The sequence below is a fragment of the Copidosoma floridanum genome, unplaced genomic scaffold, assembly GCF_036245765.1.
Source record: "Copidosoma floridanum isolate Cflo_tuat_1 unplaced genomic scaffold, Cflo_Japanese_pri ptg000021l, whole genome shotgun sequence".
In the NCBI taxonomy this organism is placed as follows: Eukaryota; Metazoa; Arthropoda; class Insecta; order Hymenoptera; family Encyrtidae; genus Copidosoma; species Copidosoma floridanum.
In genome coordinates, this window is record NW_028321898.1 from 11,289,240 (window position 1) to 11,308,140 (window position 18,901).

Below are 18,901 nucleotides of genomic sequence, written 5' to 3' on the forward strand. Positions count from 1 at the left end.
CCCTATCGGCATACTTTTGCAGAGAGTCTTAGTTGAAGTATTTTCAAACGTGCAAGGCGAGCGACATCCTGCGTGCTACTATATGTTTATACATGCTCCCTCCGTTGACCAGATTTCTACCATCTAAGCTCAAACGATAAGTCCACTGTTCTTATATAACTAAATATGCTAGCAAAGCATGTGCCAAACGATGGATCATATACACGTACTTAACTTACGCAATTGATATTTTTATGCTTGCGAGTCATGGTGGATGTTAAGCAGCAAAAAAAGCAGAAGCAGGGACGACAAGTATTTGGTTGGCCAATACGTAGAGAAACGGCAGACTATTCTAGCTCACGTGAATATATAGATGTGTTTTGTCTGCAACTGCAGATCTGGTGTAAAAAAACTCTTTATCGAGTGTACTATTGATTTGCAAGAAAATCTACTGGATTTGCTGCTGACGCTGCTTATTCCTGTAGAATTTTTGTGCCTGATACTCTGAATATTCAGTAGTGGGACTGATGACAAGGATACTGATTCTAGAAACATTAGCTAGACTGAGGCTACTAATATAGAATGTGTTTTTGAGTATGGGTCAAAAAGTCTGTATACAAACGTCCACGATCAGGCCATACAACTTGAGCATGTAAATGTTTAGCTTGTAGATGCCTAGAATTATCTTTGGAACGTCAGCCTAAATTTTTATAGGAATCAGCATCAAAAGCGTAAGATTAGACTTTATCTGATTTTACTGTACATATCAATAATAGCGTTATTAGTAGCGTAAAGTTTAATAGTGACAGGTTCTACATTATAATATAGTTTTGGAAGTAGGAGGATTTATGTTCCCGTATCAACTAGAAAGAGTTTGCCACTGATTATATCATAAATATCATAGTGTTTAGAATCCTATTACTGGTAGCTTCTACACAAGGAAAAAAGGTTAGTTTTCTGGTTGAGGAAGACTAGATTAGTTGCCTTTGCAGTAGCTTGCTTTATCACCAAATTGAGTATGATGGTTACTTAGTCAAATTTTTGCTGTTTTTGTTTCAATACTGCTTTTGCTTGAGTTCAGATTAAGGTTTCTGTTCCATGAACTGCTGCATAAAAATGGGTTATGAGAAAAAAAACCATTACCCATGATTACTCAGTTGGTATTGTTTTACACTATTGTTCTGAAACGTCGCGCTAATTGATGGACGTCATTCAAGAGACGCAAGACAAATCGAGGGGAGAGGGGTTGGCGCCACCAACGGCCAAGACGTGAAAATTAAGAAGATATGGCGGGAGTATGGTCATTTCGATGCTACAGTTTGTATGGAACGGTTTACAGTTTTCACTGCAATCTCGAGTACTTGCTGGTTTTTTCTGATTTCTTTGTTTCGTTGTGTAAAGCGAGTTTTCATTTAGTTTGCATACCGGGTTCACGTGTTAAATATCACGCGTCTATATCTCTTGTTCAGTATTCTCAGTGTCTATTTTTTTCTTGTCAACGTGCTGCGAGCAAACATGGCGAAAATACGCGTCGGCGGAACCGCGTCATCGGTGATCGAAAACGAGAACAGTGTGGACATGCACTACAAACATCCTTCACACATACTTCACACACATTCACACACACAGAGTTTTGTTCATACTAGGAAGTTGTTTGTATCTCAAATTTTCATCGGTTGTTCGTTCGTCCAGGGGGTTTTCTCTTTGGAGTTTCCTCTTTTAAGTCACAAATATATCTTCATTGTGGCTCATAAGCAGTGTCTTTTTTTATTTTACCTGATGTCATCCCTTCCTCTGTCATAAGATAAAGTTAGTGAATTTCTTGAATCTCAAGTCGAGTAAGTTTGATTCTTTCTTGAAACGCGCGTGAAATTTAGTGTCTTTCTTAGTGTCTAATTAGTTCATGTGAATTTGTGTATTAGCCCTAGTTTATGCTAATTTTGATCTTAATGTAACCCCTCGGTTTTATTAAGTAGCCCATTTTTATCGCGGTTTCCCTCATATCCGTTAAAAGTAAAAAGTCAGTCGGCGACATCACATTGACGCAGTCGATAGGACAGCAGAGGGCCGTACTCTGCTAAATATTATCTCTTCAATAACGTAATTTTACAATATTTTCTAGAAATTTGGTTGAAAAATACTCTACCTAATTCTTATTTTATACGTCACTTAGACTATTCTGTAGCAACTCCACACGAGCCGTGAGTGCACAACCAACACATCTTACTCGTCCTAAATAAAGAGAGATTTTTACTTGTACTACTCCCATGCTAACGTACATACCCTCACACTTTGTCCACCATCACAAGCAACTCTACATTACTAATTTTCTCTCTCTCTCTCTCTCTCTCTCTCTCTCTCTTTCTCTTATCTACCCTGCTTGCTTTTGTTTTCTCTACACTTACGCGCTCTCTTTTTATTATTCTACTCTATTCGAAGGAGCTACTTTCTCTTTCTCTCTCACTTTCTTTCCATCTATCTGGTCCTGGGCTTAAATAAAAACTACTTGGACGAAAAATCTCTCATCTCACAGCTACAATTGGGCTTTAGGTGAGGGTACAGTGCCCAATCGGCTCTGATAAGGGTTTTCATTGATATTCATTTCAGTATGGGCCAGAGCTTGGTGACGCTATTAGCGTTCTTCGGTTTCCGACAGGCTTTTGATACTATTAGCCATGTGGCCCTTCTCCGTTCGTTAGTGAGGTTTAATTTCTCGGCTGGTGCCATCAAATGGATATACTTGAGTGATCGATCATAGGCAGTTTTGCAGATAGATGGTTCTCTTACTTACTCGTACTGTGTGACATCTGGTATTCCCCAGGTCTCCTCTCCTGGCCCAATATTGTTTTTGATGCTCATCAATTCAGTGCTATCCGTCTTGCGGTTTTCTACGGCAATGCTATTTGCAGACGATCTGCAAATTTATATTTAATGTAAGCCAGTAGATTTAGATGTGGGTGTGGATCAGATGAATTTAAATATCTGGTCTGTGGTAGAGTGGTCGAGTGAATGGGATCTACAATTAAACTATAAAAAGATTCACGCGTCGTTTTTCGCATTACCCCAGCAGTACCAACGCTTGGACAGGGCATTGGTCCCGGATATTTTGATTGGGGACTGTGCTATCCCTTTGTCCCAGACGGTAAAGAGCCTGGGGGTTATTTTTTTAGAGGATCTGTCGTGGAACCGCCATATCTCAGCAGTATGCTCTAGGGTGCATGGTGTCCTGCATCGTGTTCGATTTAAGGGTGGTACTTTGACCTCTTCACTACGCAAGTTGTTGGCTTGTGCATTATTACTGCCCCTTTTTGATTATTGTTGCCTGATTTATGCTGATGTGGTGAGATATCTTGATATTAAGCTAAAACGACTCCTTAACTCGGTTGTTGGGTACATTTTCCATCTGAGAAGGGACGCAAAGATTAAGCCTTTCTATAAAAAAATTGGCTGGCTAACACTTTCCTCACGTAGAAACTATTTGAATTCAGTTACTTTATATCGTATATTAACTACTGATAGACCTACTCATCTAAAAGACTTGTTTAGCTCGACTCATAATCTGCAAGGATCGAAACGAAGTACTGCGTCGGGTCTTTGTAAACCAGCGATTTCTACCAAAATATATGAGCTATCATTTACAGTATCAGCAACTACACTTAGAAAAAAACTTCCACATCATATTAAAATATCAAAAACGCTTGCAGTATTCAAAAAGACATTATTATCATTCTTGTTTTCAAACGAACAGATTCAACCCTAAAAGCTTAAGTTAATGTGATATCGCTTTTATTATTTTAAATTAGATTTGCGCGCTTAGTTCTTATAAGTAATTTAAAATGTATGAGCACATTACATTATATTATATTGTACATACATTATTTTATATTGTAATTATAAGTATCAATGTATAAAATATAAGTCTTTTTGTAACTATGCTATCTGGGTCTTCGGCCCTTGGCTTAATAAATCCTCGTTATCAATAAATAAATCTCTAGCCTTATTTCCTGGTCAAACGTCAGTGATTCCCGACCAACAAGATGGCGTTCGGGGTTCTTGAGCAGGTCGTTTCTTCTGCCGTCTTACTTTTTGATGGCCACCTGTAGAAGCACAAGTTCTGACTCACCATATGTAAGCAAACACAGATAACAAAAAGTATCTATTTTTTAAATAAAAATGACGTTGCACCCCTTTAATCTTAATTCTGACACATTTGTAGCTGGTTTCAAAAACTGATATGTCTAATACATGTACATACAGACGATATAGGTAGAGTGAATAAAAATTTACACACGCTTACTTTTTTGTTTTAGGCCTGTTATGCTGTTGCTCAAATAGACTAGCTGGTGTTCCTACTTTTTCATGCCCAAATTATATTATGCAGCATTAAAATTTTAATGACTAACATGAATGTTTTTAATGATTTTTTTATTCAATGCCCATATTCAAAATAGCAAACTAAAAGCTTAAATAATATACTCTCATTCGAAGCTCAGCTACGCTTCACCATAACATTTCTGTGTATGTAAATTTTTTTAGTCTGCTAACACGAAAATGTCTTACTTGAATATTATTTATTTTCGATGATTTTTTGCAGCAAAAAAAAAGGTTGATAGACGAATAAAAATATTTTAATTTTACTGGATCTTTGTTTTAGGTAAATAATGGTTGTCAAGCATAACTGATGAGAAATTTCTGGGACAATCGTGAAAGTTGGATAAAAAATCGTTTGATAATGCATTCTTTTATCATTGTGAGACCTTTGTGTTTTACTTTTTTATTGTATTTTTCATTAAAAGTAATATTAACTTGTACAACTTCCTTAAATTTCCAAAAAAAAAGATTGTACTCAAAAATTTGTAAAGGGGTCCTTTAAATAAAGTCTTACAGCTAATTGATTGTTTAGACCAAGCTAGCTTAATGATCCTTTTTATGAGTCTAACACAGCAGTACAGCTAAAAAAGTTAACTACATTTTACTGCAGAATATAACTTCTTTTACGTCGTTAAAATATCGTCTAAATAAAAAATTTTTTTTATTAATAAAAAATAAATCTTTAACTTTATTAAAATACTTTTTAGATGACTTTATTGTAGTTGAACTAAAATAAGTTTGTACGTTACAAGTAGGTTAGTTCTAAAGTTTTTTTGAAATCTTACATTCTAGTAAATGCTCAAAACTTCGAATATGAAGTGGGTTAGTACAGTTTATTATTACTTAATTTTAAAAAAAATGTATCGTAAAGTGTACTCTTGTTCTATAACAGATAAGATTTTGAAGAAAAATTCTTTAAATGAACTGATATCATACGTACACATGAACAATTAATGGGTATTGAGTGATTTCATCCTCTCTTAGTCCAGGTGGTAAATATAACTTAACTTGAGCATTATATCCTCCACTTACTTGAACGGGAAACATTTTGATTTGAGGAAAAGCCGTACTTGCAATTTTTTCCTGTAATAACGTCATATATGTTCAAGTCCTTATAAAATAAAAAAAATTTTAATTTACTTAAAAAATAAAAAAAAAAAGTCAGTTACAAATGCTATAGGTAATCTAAAAGAATACTTAATAAGCAATTTTTAGTAAAGTAATTGGAAGAGAATAAGGTCTTATCGTTATATTTACTAAAAATTGTTAACTCTATGGATAATATACTTCAATCCTTAATTGAGTCACTGTTCAGAAGTATGTTTGGAAAAACTTAAAATGATATGTGAGCCTAATGTGAACGATTATATAGATGAGATTTCGTTTTTTCTCACATATCACACTATAAGACTTTTGTCCAAAAAAGTAATAGAAGGACTGCCAAGTTATTAAAAACTTTTAAATGCAATAGTCTATAAGAGTTGTTATAATATACAAATTTATTGTGTTAAAGCTAATGTACACTTTTCCAAAACAGTTTGTGTACGTAATGTCATATTTTTATGTACGTAAGTAGGTATAGGATACACCTTTAAAAAGATAAGAGACAATGAGGGTACATTAATACAGAGTTTGATGAATACTGCCCCCAACACATATTATGAGATACCTTTGTAAAAGTATGTAGAGACGTATTCCGATTTGGTTTGTCCCAGAGACTCACTCATTACCCTAGTAACAGATAGGAGTAATCACTGGAAAAACGAGGCCACTATAGCCTTGTTGTCGATCATCTCGCCACATTATAAAATATTAGACATGGTACAAAGTAGAAAGTAAAAGTAAAAAATATGTACACTAGAAGGGCTTTGCCACCTCTTCACACTTTGCGCACCAAACCCTACTACTTATACAGAAAAAAAAATCTTTTTATTCAGTGTAGGTAATAATAACGTATGAAAAGTTTTAATTTTTTGAGCTGCTATATGCCTTATTAATCTACAGAAATCTGTATTAATACAGTATGTTTTGATTAGTTCTGTATAATAAACGTAATGATTACTATTAGCCTAAAATTAAAATTGGGTTGGACTTTCAACACTTAAAAAACTAGGAGCGTGATAGGCATATTTCAATTTCTGATATTCTAATAGAAAAAGGAGAGATAAGCAATTAGGTCTACAAACTGTTACTTATTCAAGTATGTGTGGTGTGTTATATTGTTTGGCTTATCTTTTAGAAGAATACATGTGTCAAAATTTTAAATTGTTCTAGATTTTAAAAGTATTATTTATCTAATTTTAGCTGCAATTAGCTTATTTTTATCTGTGTTTCTTTTTTTAAAACTTTTTTTTTTTTAATTTCCCAATAGAATAATTTCAAAGAACTGTTTATTAAATGTTAATTTTTTTCAATGGCTATACTATCATCATGAATGTATAAATGACTTCTGAGTATGAACCTCCCGAGTAAAATATTTAATATGACAAACTTGATCTTTTTATGTTTAATTATAATATAATTTTTTTTCTCGTTATGCATTCGTATTAAATCTTGTGAAATCAAACGAATCATTATGAAAGTTTTTTCACTATCGAAAGTTTTCACTGTCAAATAACAGCTGTTTCACGCGTTTATTGTACCAACTTAAAGGTAGTAACATTATTCAGCGTTTGACAACAATTATTCTTGAGTTTTCCATGACTTTAATAAACTAAGAAATAATAAGAACGTTTATGTATAGTGAAATAAATGAAACCAAGCGTAAAAGGTCTCAGAACCCTTGACAAAAGCAAAGCTGCCTTACATATGTGGCAGCAAAACATTATCTGACATTAATTGTACCTAATGTCTGCAGATACATACAAACATATCCATGCTAAAGCATACGCGAGTGCCCACACACTAACCCACCCACACACTCCTACATACATATATTACTGAGACAAATATCTAACAACTTAATGTCAAATATGTAATTAAACCTTATTTGCTGAAAGAAAAAAGATGATAATAGAATAAAAAATTAGTAAAATTGAAAAAAATGAGCAAAATGAGGATAAGTACAAAAATAGTATTTATTCAGACAGAGTATAACAGTTTACACACAGTATTGACACAATTAGTATAAATACATTCTTACGTCAACTGATACGTGATAAAATTAATTTTTTTAGTATTAAAAAATAACTACAGAGTACGTTTGGTACTGTTTAGAGAACATTGCCTCTTCCTTAATCTACATTTTGACTATTTCTAAATATAGTTTAACGCTCATGTGAATTTGTATGATCATTTTATGCAAGAAATAAAAATATAGATGTATAATAACTGAAATTTATTGCGTATTCAATCGATGTAATGTTATCTAAAAGTTTCGTAAGAACTCCATTAATAGTTGTCCCTATCGTGTCGTAGAAGTCTGGGGATCTTTAATTAATCTTAATTGAAATTTATCAGAATGTGTGTGTGCACTGTACACACACACACACGCACGCGCGCACACACACATACATATATAAAAAATATACATGGAACATGCAGCTGTATAAGTACACAATACGACATAGTAATACGAATACGAAGTTGGTAAGAGATCAGAAAAGACCTTCGAGCAGAGATAAGTTGAGAGATTGCTAACATCAATGCTATGGCGTAAGATAGTTTCGTTACATTGATCAAGGTGACCCACCACGGCCAGCCATCAAACCAAGTGCACATTTTTAAAGAGTGCAAGAGTCATATCAAAAAGCATACACCTACAAGAAGAAAAGTGGGGTCACGTGAAAATGAGCATATAGGCACATATTTTGGAGACACGTGAAAGTGGTATACCAAATGTGCGCTTACAATAAAAGGAGTGGATTCGCGTAGAAATAAGCATGTAGGTGCACATTTTGGAGGTATGTGGAAGGGTAGTATATTGAATGTGCACCTATGAGAGAAGGAGTGGGAATTACTATACAGCTATAAAGCTGAGCGCACAGCCAAAGCAAGCGACCACACAAGTCTTTCTTTCTGCTTCTATACTATAACCAAAAATACTTTTACCTACATGCTAGTTAGTTGACTATTATTTCAACATTATCTATATCAATCTCATTAAATTAAATTGTAAAAGTAAATTCTCATAATTATATACACTATTTTTGGATTTCATGACATTTCTTTTTTATTCATTCCGTACTTTTAATACTTATTCTGAAATCCACTTATTTAAAAAAAAAAAAATCTGCTTAAACCATTCTTTAAGTTTAGCTGTAATTACCAATTTATTATTTTTATCATCATAATTGGTTTAATAGCAATAGGACAAGCTCCGCAGGTTATTCATGAACATATATGACTTCTGAATCAAACGAGTCCAAAGTTTGGGTGGCTAAGATGGTTAAAGCTTATACCACTTTTCGAATTGTTTTGTGATTTTGGTTTTGATTCCAACAATCGTCAGACTTTGTTTTTTTTTTTTTTTTTTTTTTTTTAAGTGATTCATCATTCATTTTTTTCATTTTTTGTAATTATTTATGTTTCATTTAAATTTAAATATTCTGTTGTCGACACATTTTCGATTTGTTGAAACAAAACCTTAGACACAGAAAAACTTACCTTTATTACAATAATATTAAACATGATTATTACCAGTAAAGTAGAACAAATTTAATTATACATACGTATTTGTCTTAGTACAATTATTATAGTTTTTGGCTCGTATTTACGTTACTAATTTATATCTCGTGGTTACAATAACTTGAAACTTGCAGTATGGATTTCAAAAGAATAAAAGTATTATCGTGTAAAAAAAACATTTAAAAAATCTGTTAGAATAAGAGTTTGTATAAAGCGCCATCTCTGCTATTATATATGTACTGTGCATACGCGAGCCCCGATGCTGCGCATCAGGCCAGCCCAGTTGATCGCTAGTCTCTAGCCAGTTAAGACTTAATTGAAAGAACAGTTTGTAAAGACGGTATTACGACAGTTTATATCTAAATAATAATAATTACGATTTCTCTACAAGTGTTTAGTGATTTTCCCTTCTTGTTATCCTTCCTGGCTTATTTCCCGAATCCTGAAGGCCTCGCGCAGTGAATTATAATCTCAACAGGTTATGGGCCCAGCACGCTTCCACTGCGCGGGGCTTTTCTTTGTGATAAGGGACTTGAGCCGGGATTGACGCGTTTTTCTCTTTTCCATCTAGCAACTACTAATATGAGTGAAAGTGAAGAAAGCAACGTGCCAGTAAATGAGATTGGGTTCGAGGCAGAAGTGCCAGTAAATGAGATTGGGCTCGAAGCAGAAGTGCCAGTAAATGAGATCGGGGTCGAGGTAGAGGTGCGAGTGAACGACGGCGAGACGTCGGCCAACGACAGCGAGGTGGCCCCACCTGGGTTAGAAGGTGCGGCGGAAGGCGTGGAGGAGGCACGAGCTGTGTCACCGGAGACGAGGATACAAGGACAGGAGGGAAGAGGAAGGGTCATGAAGGACGCAGCATGCCAAGGTATTAGTGAGTCCTGTATTGTAATTGTGTTAAGGGGGCAGTTATTTTTCGTGCTTAAAATTCGTTGCCTATTGGCTGGGCCTAGCCCTGGAAGAGGAGGTGAGCGAGCGCACGGACGGATTGGCGGCGCTGTCCGTGGTTGCTGTCGCGGGCGGCCGAGGCGCCGGGTTGGGGCTGGGGACGCCTGGTCACACCTGTGTGCCAGAACGCCGTCACTGTGGCGCAATCATGGCGGTCGGCTCGTTTCTTTCCTCTCTGTAGTCCCGTAGTGCGCGCGCATGTGTTGTGTTCACATATGTGTGTGCATGTACGAGCAGCTCATGCGCCATCTTTTCTTCCTTTAATTACATCCCGGCGTGCCGGACTGTATGTGTTCTACGGTTTACGTGTGCGTGGGGAATGGGCGGCCCAACCTGCCTGCTCTTCGCGCGCAAAGTGGTAACGTGTGCAGTGTGCATGAACAACTGTGTCTCGTTGTTTACGCATGCTTGTACATTTCCAGTTGAATCCCTTCTTGGAAATAAACAGGTAAACTTACGTAATGACGACTTTATTTTAGATGAAGATGTGATCGACGCGTATATGCGACTTTTCCAACTCGGTGTGGATATTTGCGGAGAAGATCTCGTAAGAGATTTATCTGTGAGATTAGAAGACGGATTAATTCTATTCGCAAATAAGAAAGAATCGATCGCAGCCATCTCAAAGGGTAACTTTAAGCCCTCAGAGTTTGACAAAATATCGCGAACAATTAGAAACTCTGGCGGCGTTGTATCCCTGTCTGCAAAAAGGACTGAAAATTCGCAAGTCCCAAAATTTTTGGACGCGCTTGATTTCTCGCCCGGGTATTCAAAGAAAGCACTGTTTAAAACGACGGAACTGCAAAAGACTGAACTTCTGACTGATAAAAGGACGGACGATGAGAGTTTTGACGAAATGCATTTCGGAAATTATCGTGACAGAGTTCCAAAAGAGAAATCAACGAGTTCAACTATCTCGGGAAAGCCGAAAATAATAAAGAATGAAAACGTTAATTTTAAATACGACAGAGAAAAAGATAAACTGGTCACTCAAAGACAAGTTATCAATAACTACTCAAGACAGGCACTTGATAAAAATGAACTTTTAGTTAGAAGGAGTGCGGCCGCGGAAGAAAGGGACAGCCTGAGACGTCGGATTGGCTGGCTTGAAGAACGGCAGAGGGCGGAGCACCAGAGTGCTGTACAGATCACGACTGAGGCCGTTGCCCGTATAAGGGCCTTAGAAGAGGCAGTGGCGACAATGTCCAGGTTGTCCGAACGACTGGAACAATTTATGACAGCTCAAGAGGTAGGTCAATCAAATTTTGCAGTAGACGCGCTAAACTCTACTGCAATACCTTCACCAAATCAAAATCTCAATAAGTTATGGTCCGAGCATGTAAATCGTAAACACAAAATTGATTCACTCTCGGAAAGAACCCTAAATCGAGTACTGCATGACAGAACGACTGATCTTGATCGGAGTGAAAGGTTCCAACTCGAACTGTTAAACAAGGACTCACCGTCCCGTTATGATTATAAATTAACCCCTAAAACAAAGATAGAATTGTTTCTCGATAAATTATTTTCAGAATTAAAAATTAAAAAACTACTGTACGTCTTGGATGATACCGTTGAGTTTCCCACATTTCTGTCTGCCAAAGAATTAGATGATCACAAAGAAAGGGTACGACATGTTATAATCAATCACATTGATGACTTTTACCATCTAAAGACTGCTCATTATTCCGATCCCAAAGAACTACTAAATAAATTGAAAGAAATCAAAAGAAACGAGTCAAACTTATCGTCAAATGAAATCAGACGAAAACTGTATACTTTTCGGTATTTCCCAAATAAAATGACAGGGTCTGACTTCGTTGATAAATTTGAAGAGCTTCTCAGAAGCTACGAAAATTTACAGGGAAAACAACCCTTGTCAGAAGAAGAAATACGTGACGCATTCTACAATGCCGTCGTGAATAACGTAGCGCAGATTGAAACCCTCGACGCTGTGATTGAAGATGCGCAAGGAAAAAGGATGACTTATGACCGTTTGAAATCTTTCTTTTTAAAGACAGAGTCGAGACGACAGAGGACCGGAGCTGCTGGGGGAACTGCGCCTGCAACAGCGCTACGGGTGCACCAGCCCAACTCAACCCACGATAACGAACGGTGTTATCGGTGCGATGACTACGGGCACCACTCCTATAACTGCCCGGTCGACGCAGGAATGAGAAAGTGCTACTCCTGCGGAAGGCTTCAACGGAACCTCATGGAGCATAAGAAAAATTGCAGGGGTGCCAAATCAGGTGAGAAGAAAAATTTAAATTGGGATTTCAAAAGACGGGAAAACAAAGATGGACAAGGATCTAAAAATTCGACAAATAAAAGGGAAAAAAGGGAGCATGACAGTGAAAAGAACAACCAAAACAAAAGACAGAAAAGGGACAGTGATAAAACTAGTAAAAATGAAAGTAAAACAAAAAGACAGAGTGGAAACACAAATGACAAGAAAGGTAAGACTGTTTTTAAGCAAAGCGACATCGCCTCTTCGCTGTTTTTTCAAGTTCTGCAAATAAATTAAAGACCGACAACTACAATCTAGTTAAATTCATCGCTGACTCAGGAGCAACCGACCACTTGGTTAACTCTCGGCTAGTATTTAAGAGCTTAAATTGTGATAAAACAAGCAAAATTAAGTGCGCGAATAGTAATCCTCTGGCAGACTTGAAAACGGAGGGAGAAGGCACCATCGTCGGTAAAAATAATAACCATGAGCTGACACTAAATAATGTGATCTGCTCTGAATCCTTGTCGGAAAACTTACTTTCTTTGAGAAAATTTGTGGATTCAGGCCTGGCCATATACCTCGATAATAACAAAATTGATATATTTGACCCGACTTCGAACGAGTCATTCATCACAGGAGTCTATCGACAGCCATACTGGCTTGTTGAATTAAATGTTCACAATAAAGATAAAAACAAATTTCACAGGAAATATGCATATCTAGTGACGAATGGCTCGGGTGAATCTCGGTATAATACACGAAGCAAAGCTATAACAAAAGACAGTGAACAAGACAGAGACTTAAGTAAAAATGTCGAGCAAGAGGAAGCTATTGGAAATCCGTTGGCACTACATCCCATAGGATCTTGCTTTGATAACTCAGTCAATGACCGTAAGCTTCTGAATCCTAATAAAATAAGCGTGTACAATACACCCATTAATGACAGCTATAGAACTCTCGAAAAAACAAGCCCCATCAACGAGGCCATCCTATGGCACGTGAGATTAGGGCATGCTTCCCTCGCTTATCTAAAGGCATTTCAGAAGAAATTTCCAAATTGCAAAGATCTGAAGAAAGTTATATTTGATGACAGTATAGCTAATTGTGATGTATGCTCCAAGGCAAAATTCAACAAACTTCCGGCTAAGACAGTTAGAGTGAGATCCACCGCTCCCCTCCAAATTATTCATTCGGATACCATGGGTCCCATAAGTCCAACTTCATACCCCAAACGCTACAAGTTTGTGTCAGTGTTTGTGGATGATTACTCAAGAATGGCCATGGCATATCCAATGAAAGCTAAAAGTGATACAGGGATTTGCCTGGAAAATTTTGTCCGGAGCGCCAGAAACATCTTGGGGTATGACGCCAAGTTCTGCTATCTTAGGTCTGACCAAGGTACGGAATTCACTGGTGGCCATACCCGAGAGGTCTTAAAGGAACTGGGGGCCGAACTGCAGCTAGCCAGTCCGGATACACCGGAGCACAACGGGACGGCAGAACGATTTAACCAAACAATCGCAAAGAAGACAAGAGTCTACATGTTCGACTCCGGTCTCCCAGAGAACATGTGGGACTTGGCTCTGAGTGCAGCAGTTTATGCTTACAATCGAACACCTCACAGGTCGAATGGAATGGAAATTCCGTTGGTAAAATTTGCGCTGCATAAGAATCTCAATATCGAACAACTGAAACGGTTTGGGTGCTTGGGATACATGAAGATTCAAAGAAATTCCGGCCCGAAGTTCAGTCCGTTAGCTCAACGAATTGTTCTAGTGGGATACACAATCACAGGATTTATCCTGATGAAACCTGAAGACGGAAAATTTTATGAAAGCAAAGATGTGAGATTCAATGAACGACTGGTATACAAAGACAGATACCTGAAAAACGATATAGTGAATTGGGAATTAGTTACAACGACAGTTGATAACGACTGCTGGCTCCTGAAGTTCGACGAAAAGACGGAAGAAAGCACAAAAACGAAGGGAGAAATCGTCAAACGAAAGAGAGGACGACCGCCGAAAACATCTGGTTCAGGAAATACGGAAGAGCTCTTACCAGCGAAACGACAGAAGATAATATATGACACTAGTTTCACAGGACTGCAGGTGCCCCATGATTCAAATAATCAAATCAGATTTGGACAGGAAAATTTTAATGAAGAAGACTGCTCTGTGGATCAAAATTAGGATGAAGTATATCATGCATTGTTAGCAGAAATTTACAAAGATCCAACCAACTACCAAGATGCTCTGAAGAGCAAAAACAGCACAGAATGGCGGAAAGCAATAGAAGAGGAACTGAAGTCGATGAATGACAACTTTGTTTGGAAAATTGTAAATAAACCAATGAGTGATAGCAAAGGCAGAAAACCAAATATAATTGACTCCCAGTGGGTCCTGAAAAGGAAAGAAGACAACTCTGGAAACACAAAATATAGAGCCAGGTTAGTGATCCGTGGATTTAAAGACAGAAACCAATATGATCTGATGGAAACTTATGCTCCAGTCTCAAGACTAGCAGTGATTCGAGTCTTACTGGCAGTCATAAACAAATATAACTTGGAAACACGACAGCTTGATGTAAAGACTGCTTTCTTGAATGGTACATTGAATGATGATATATACATGGAAATACCTGATGGTGTTCCGTGTGCCCAAGAGTTGAGAAAAACCAAAGTGTGCAAGTTGGAAAGATCCCTGTACGGTCTTAAAATTAGTCCCAAACGCTGGTATGAGAGGTTTTCAGAGACTGCTACAAAAATAGGACTCCAGGAACACCCAAGTGAGCCCTGTCTTTTCATATGGAGATGTGAAAGCAAATTTCTATTTTTGATTCTGTATGTGGATGATATGCTGATGGCAAGCAACGATGTCGATAAACTTACAGAAGTGAGTGATAAGCTTAAAGCCGAATTCGAAATGACAGATCTAGGGGAAGCAAATAATTTCCTGGGAATACAAATCGACAGAGACAGAAGAAATCAAATCATTCGTTTAACACAGGACAAATATACGAACAAAATACTGCAGAGGTTTGGTTTCGACAATGCACGACAGTGCAGGACACCTATGGTGACGAGACAAGTCATAAATCAGCAACGAAGAGACAGAGAAGAATCTGGAAACGAAGAAGAGCAAAGTGTGAATAGGCCAGAAGATTTCCCATATCGAGAAGCAGTCGGCAGTTTGCTGTACTTAGCAAACACTGTTCGACCTGATATTTCTTATGCAGTGAACGTATTAAGTAGACATCAGATCAATCCTACAGAAGAAGATAGACAAATGGTCAAGAGAGTTTTCCGTTACCTCAATGGAACTAGAAAGAAAGGACTGACTTTTAAAGGAAGCACAGAAATCATGACGGCTTATTCAGACGCAAGTTTCGCAGACTGCAAAGATTCGCATACGACGAGTGGATACGTCATACAACTATTTGGTGACTCTGTATCTTGGAGAACGCATAAACAAACTTAGGTCTCGTTGTCAACCTGCCAAGCTGAATATATAGCTATGAGTGAGGCATGTCAAGAACTCATGGCTCTAAGAAACACCTTAACAGCAGTGCTAAATATCTCACTCTATCCTATGACTGTGTGGTGTGACAATAAAGCAGCCGAAGCCAGCGCCAAGTCTTATGGAGGAACTAAACTCAGACACATGTCATCAGTGCGAGAACATTATGGGAAAGAATGTGCTAAATATGGGTTCATAGAAATCAAGTGGATTGCCTCTAAAGAACAGATTGCCGACATTTTTACTAAAGCTTTACCGATTGAATTGCATGAGAAAATGACTGCAAAATTACTAAATGACTGTTAGAACTACATGACAGTGAATCTCGTTTAATCAAAAGAATCTAATCCTTATGGTTTGAATTCTGTTTTAGGTAACAACAATCAGTGAGCAGACTTCAAAGACCCGAAAAACAGCGAGATTAAGGCTGACCCATTGATACATTTTATTTATTACTTTTATATTACTTATTTCTTATAACCGTTCAGAGATAGGCGCTCCATTAAACTGAAGGGAGAGTTAGAATAAGAGTTTGTATAAAGCGCCATCTCTGCTATTATATATGTACTGTGCATACGCGAGCCCCGATGCTGCGCATCAGGCCAGCCCAGTTGATCGCTAGTCTCTAGCCAGTTAAGACTTAATTGAAAGAACAGTTTGTAAAGACGGTATTACGACAGTTTATATCTAAATAATAATAATTACGATTTCTCTACAAGTGTTTAGTGATTTTCCCTTCTTGTTATCCTTCCTGGCTTATTTCCCGAATCCTGAAGGCCTCGCGCAGTGAATTATAATCTCAACAAAATCTAAATTTGCGTTTTTTTTTATGTTTTAATTACAAAGTGGCCTGTAAGCGCTTTAGGACATCTAATGAAAGGCTCTTGGTTTGTTCATTTTTATTTACTTAATTTACAAAGTGATCCATAAGCATCCCGGGTCATCTGGTGAGGTGCTATATGTTTTTCTTTATTTGATTTATAAAATGGCCTGTAAGCGCTTCGAATTATTTGGTAATAGGTGCTTGCATTGTGAGTTAATGTTTTGATAATCATTAAACTGGCTACTAGTTTTACCCCACGTTTCCTAGTGATAGGAGGTGCAGTTATGTATTATATTTTTATTATTACATAAATTAGCCATTACGCTTTTAGATAACTTGGTTATTGTTGCTTTTGCTATTTATGAAATGCAAATAATTTGCAAATAATATAATAAATTACTGAAGCGTCTTTTACTCAGTAACCTGGGGTAGAGCTACTAGCCAGTTTAATGATTATTAAAACATTCAATAGTAACGCAAGCGCTTATTACCGAATAACCTAGAGCGCCTACAGGCCATTCTATAAATTAAATAAGTAATGACACATAGCGCTTATCATCACATGACCGAGGATGCCTACTGGTCACTTTGTAAGTTAAATAGATAACAATTAACAAGCCAAGAGCCTTTTAACAGACGTTCCAAAGCTCTTATGGGCCAGTTTATAATTAAAACATTTTTAAAAATAACAAAAAAACGCAAATTTAGATTTTAAAAGTGTTTTTTTTCACGATAATACTTTTATTTTTTTGAAATCCATACTGCAATTTTCTATAACTCACAAAAGACTTGTGTGGTCGCTTGCTTTGGCTGTGCGCTCAGCTTTATAGCTGTATAGTAATTCCCACTCCTTTTATCATAGGTGCACATTCAGTATACTACCCTTCCACATACCTCAAAAATGTGCACCTACATGCTTATTTTCACGCGAATCCACTCCTTTCATCGTAAGCGCACATTAAGTTTACCACTTTTACTTGACTTCAAAATGTGTGCCTATATGCTCATTTTCACGTGACCCCACTTTTCTTCTTGTAGGTGTACGCATTTTGATATGACTCTGGCACTCTTTAAAAATGTGCGCCCGGTTTGATGGCTGGCCGTGGTGGGTCACCCTGATCAATGTAACAAAACTTTCTTACGCCATAGCAATGGTATTAGCAATGGTATTAGCAATCTCTCTACTAATCTCTGCTTCGAGACGGCAAAACTCGACTGCTTGAGAGCTTGTACAATGAATTCCAAATACTACAGCAGCAGTAGCAGCAGCAGCTATACATGTGTATACTCATGTCCAGCTATTGCGGTACTAAGAAAAGTGGTAGGAGTACGTCGGTCGTTTTGTATCTGTTATTTTTTGCCAGCTAACTCCCAGCCCCAGAACGCTCCATAAGAAGCGTAGCTTTAAATAAAATACATACAACCTATATTACGCAGAGAATTTAATACACGTTGATAAGAACGATTCTTACTACTAGTATAAATGTAAATAGCTCATTTATATAATTTTTAGGACTTAATCTATGTAAGTGATCATTGAGAAATATTATTGAGAAAATTTTGGTATTTTTACTATTCATATTTGGATTATAAGTTTCTTGATTATTTTTGATAACGTACTTTTTTCTCACTTTCTGCTGTAATTATGTGCAAGAAGTTTCTCAAACTAAATTTTCAGTTAATTTGACTTTAGAAAATTCTATTTAACTTATTTATTTTCTAGATTATAGACATTATAAATTTTTAAAGCAAAAAAAGGACAATAATGTTTCCAATAAAAAATTTAGTCTTTTTTATCGCGTAAACGATAACTTTTTTAATAATAAAAACTTGATATAAAAATCAGTGGACAGTGAGGGCTTGGATATCCTGATGTAAACTTATACTTCTATTGAATAACATGAAAAAAATTTAACAACACGTACAAAAATACCTTCAATAAAACAATTTTGTGTACAAAGGTGGTGTCATTAGAGTAGAAATGCGTATCCCTACGTTAACTGAGTATGGTTTTACTTAATATTTTAACTTTTAATACATTAATTATTATAAACAATATTTAACGGCACAATATAATATAAATAATATAAATGAATGGGCTTGCTGGTACAAGATTGTGCACTTTCATCGAATCTTCCGATGCTTTCAAAACAACTTTCTACTACCTACGCTGAAAACACCTCTAACTTCACCTTCACATCTGTCACATAGGCTTACACACTTATTTATAGTATATAATGAATAACCAAAATATAATTGTATCTAAAACATTAAGAAAAAATATCCTGCAGTACCGTTTTTCAATTGGGTAGCATTATATACCAGTGAAAGTCCTTTTAAGACGTTCATGACACATAAGTTTTAGACAGGTTAAATAACATTCACAAAACTTAGAATGTG

General features: G+C 36.6%; 1 protein-coding gene across 1 annotated transcript in view; it reads right to left on the reverse strand.

Annotated features, from left to right (window-relative positions):
- Dpp10 (Dipeptidyl peptidase 10) overlaps positions 1-18,901 on the reverse strand; it is a 1,604,019-nt gene that overhangs the window by 463,162 nt on the left and 1,121,956 nt on the right. The window contains exon 20 of the mRNA XM_089594726.1: positions 5,291-5,433. Coding sequence (XP_089450852.1) covers positions 5,291-5,433 — 143 coding nt within the window. The remainder of the gene's footprint in view (positions 1-5,290; positions 5,434-18,901) is intronic.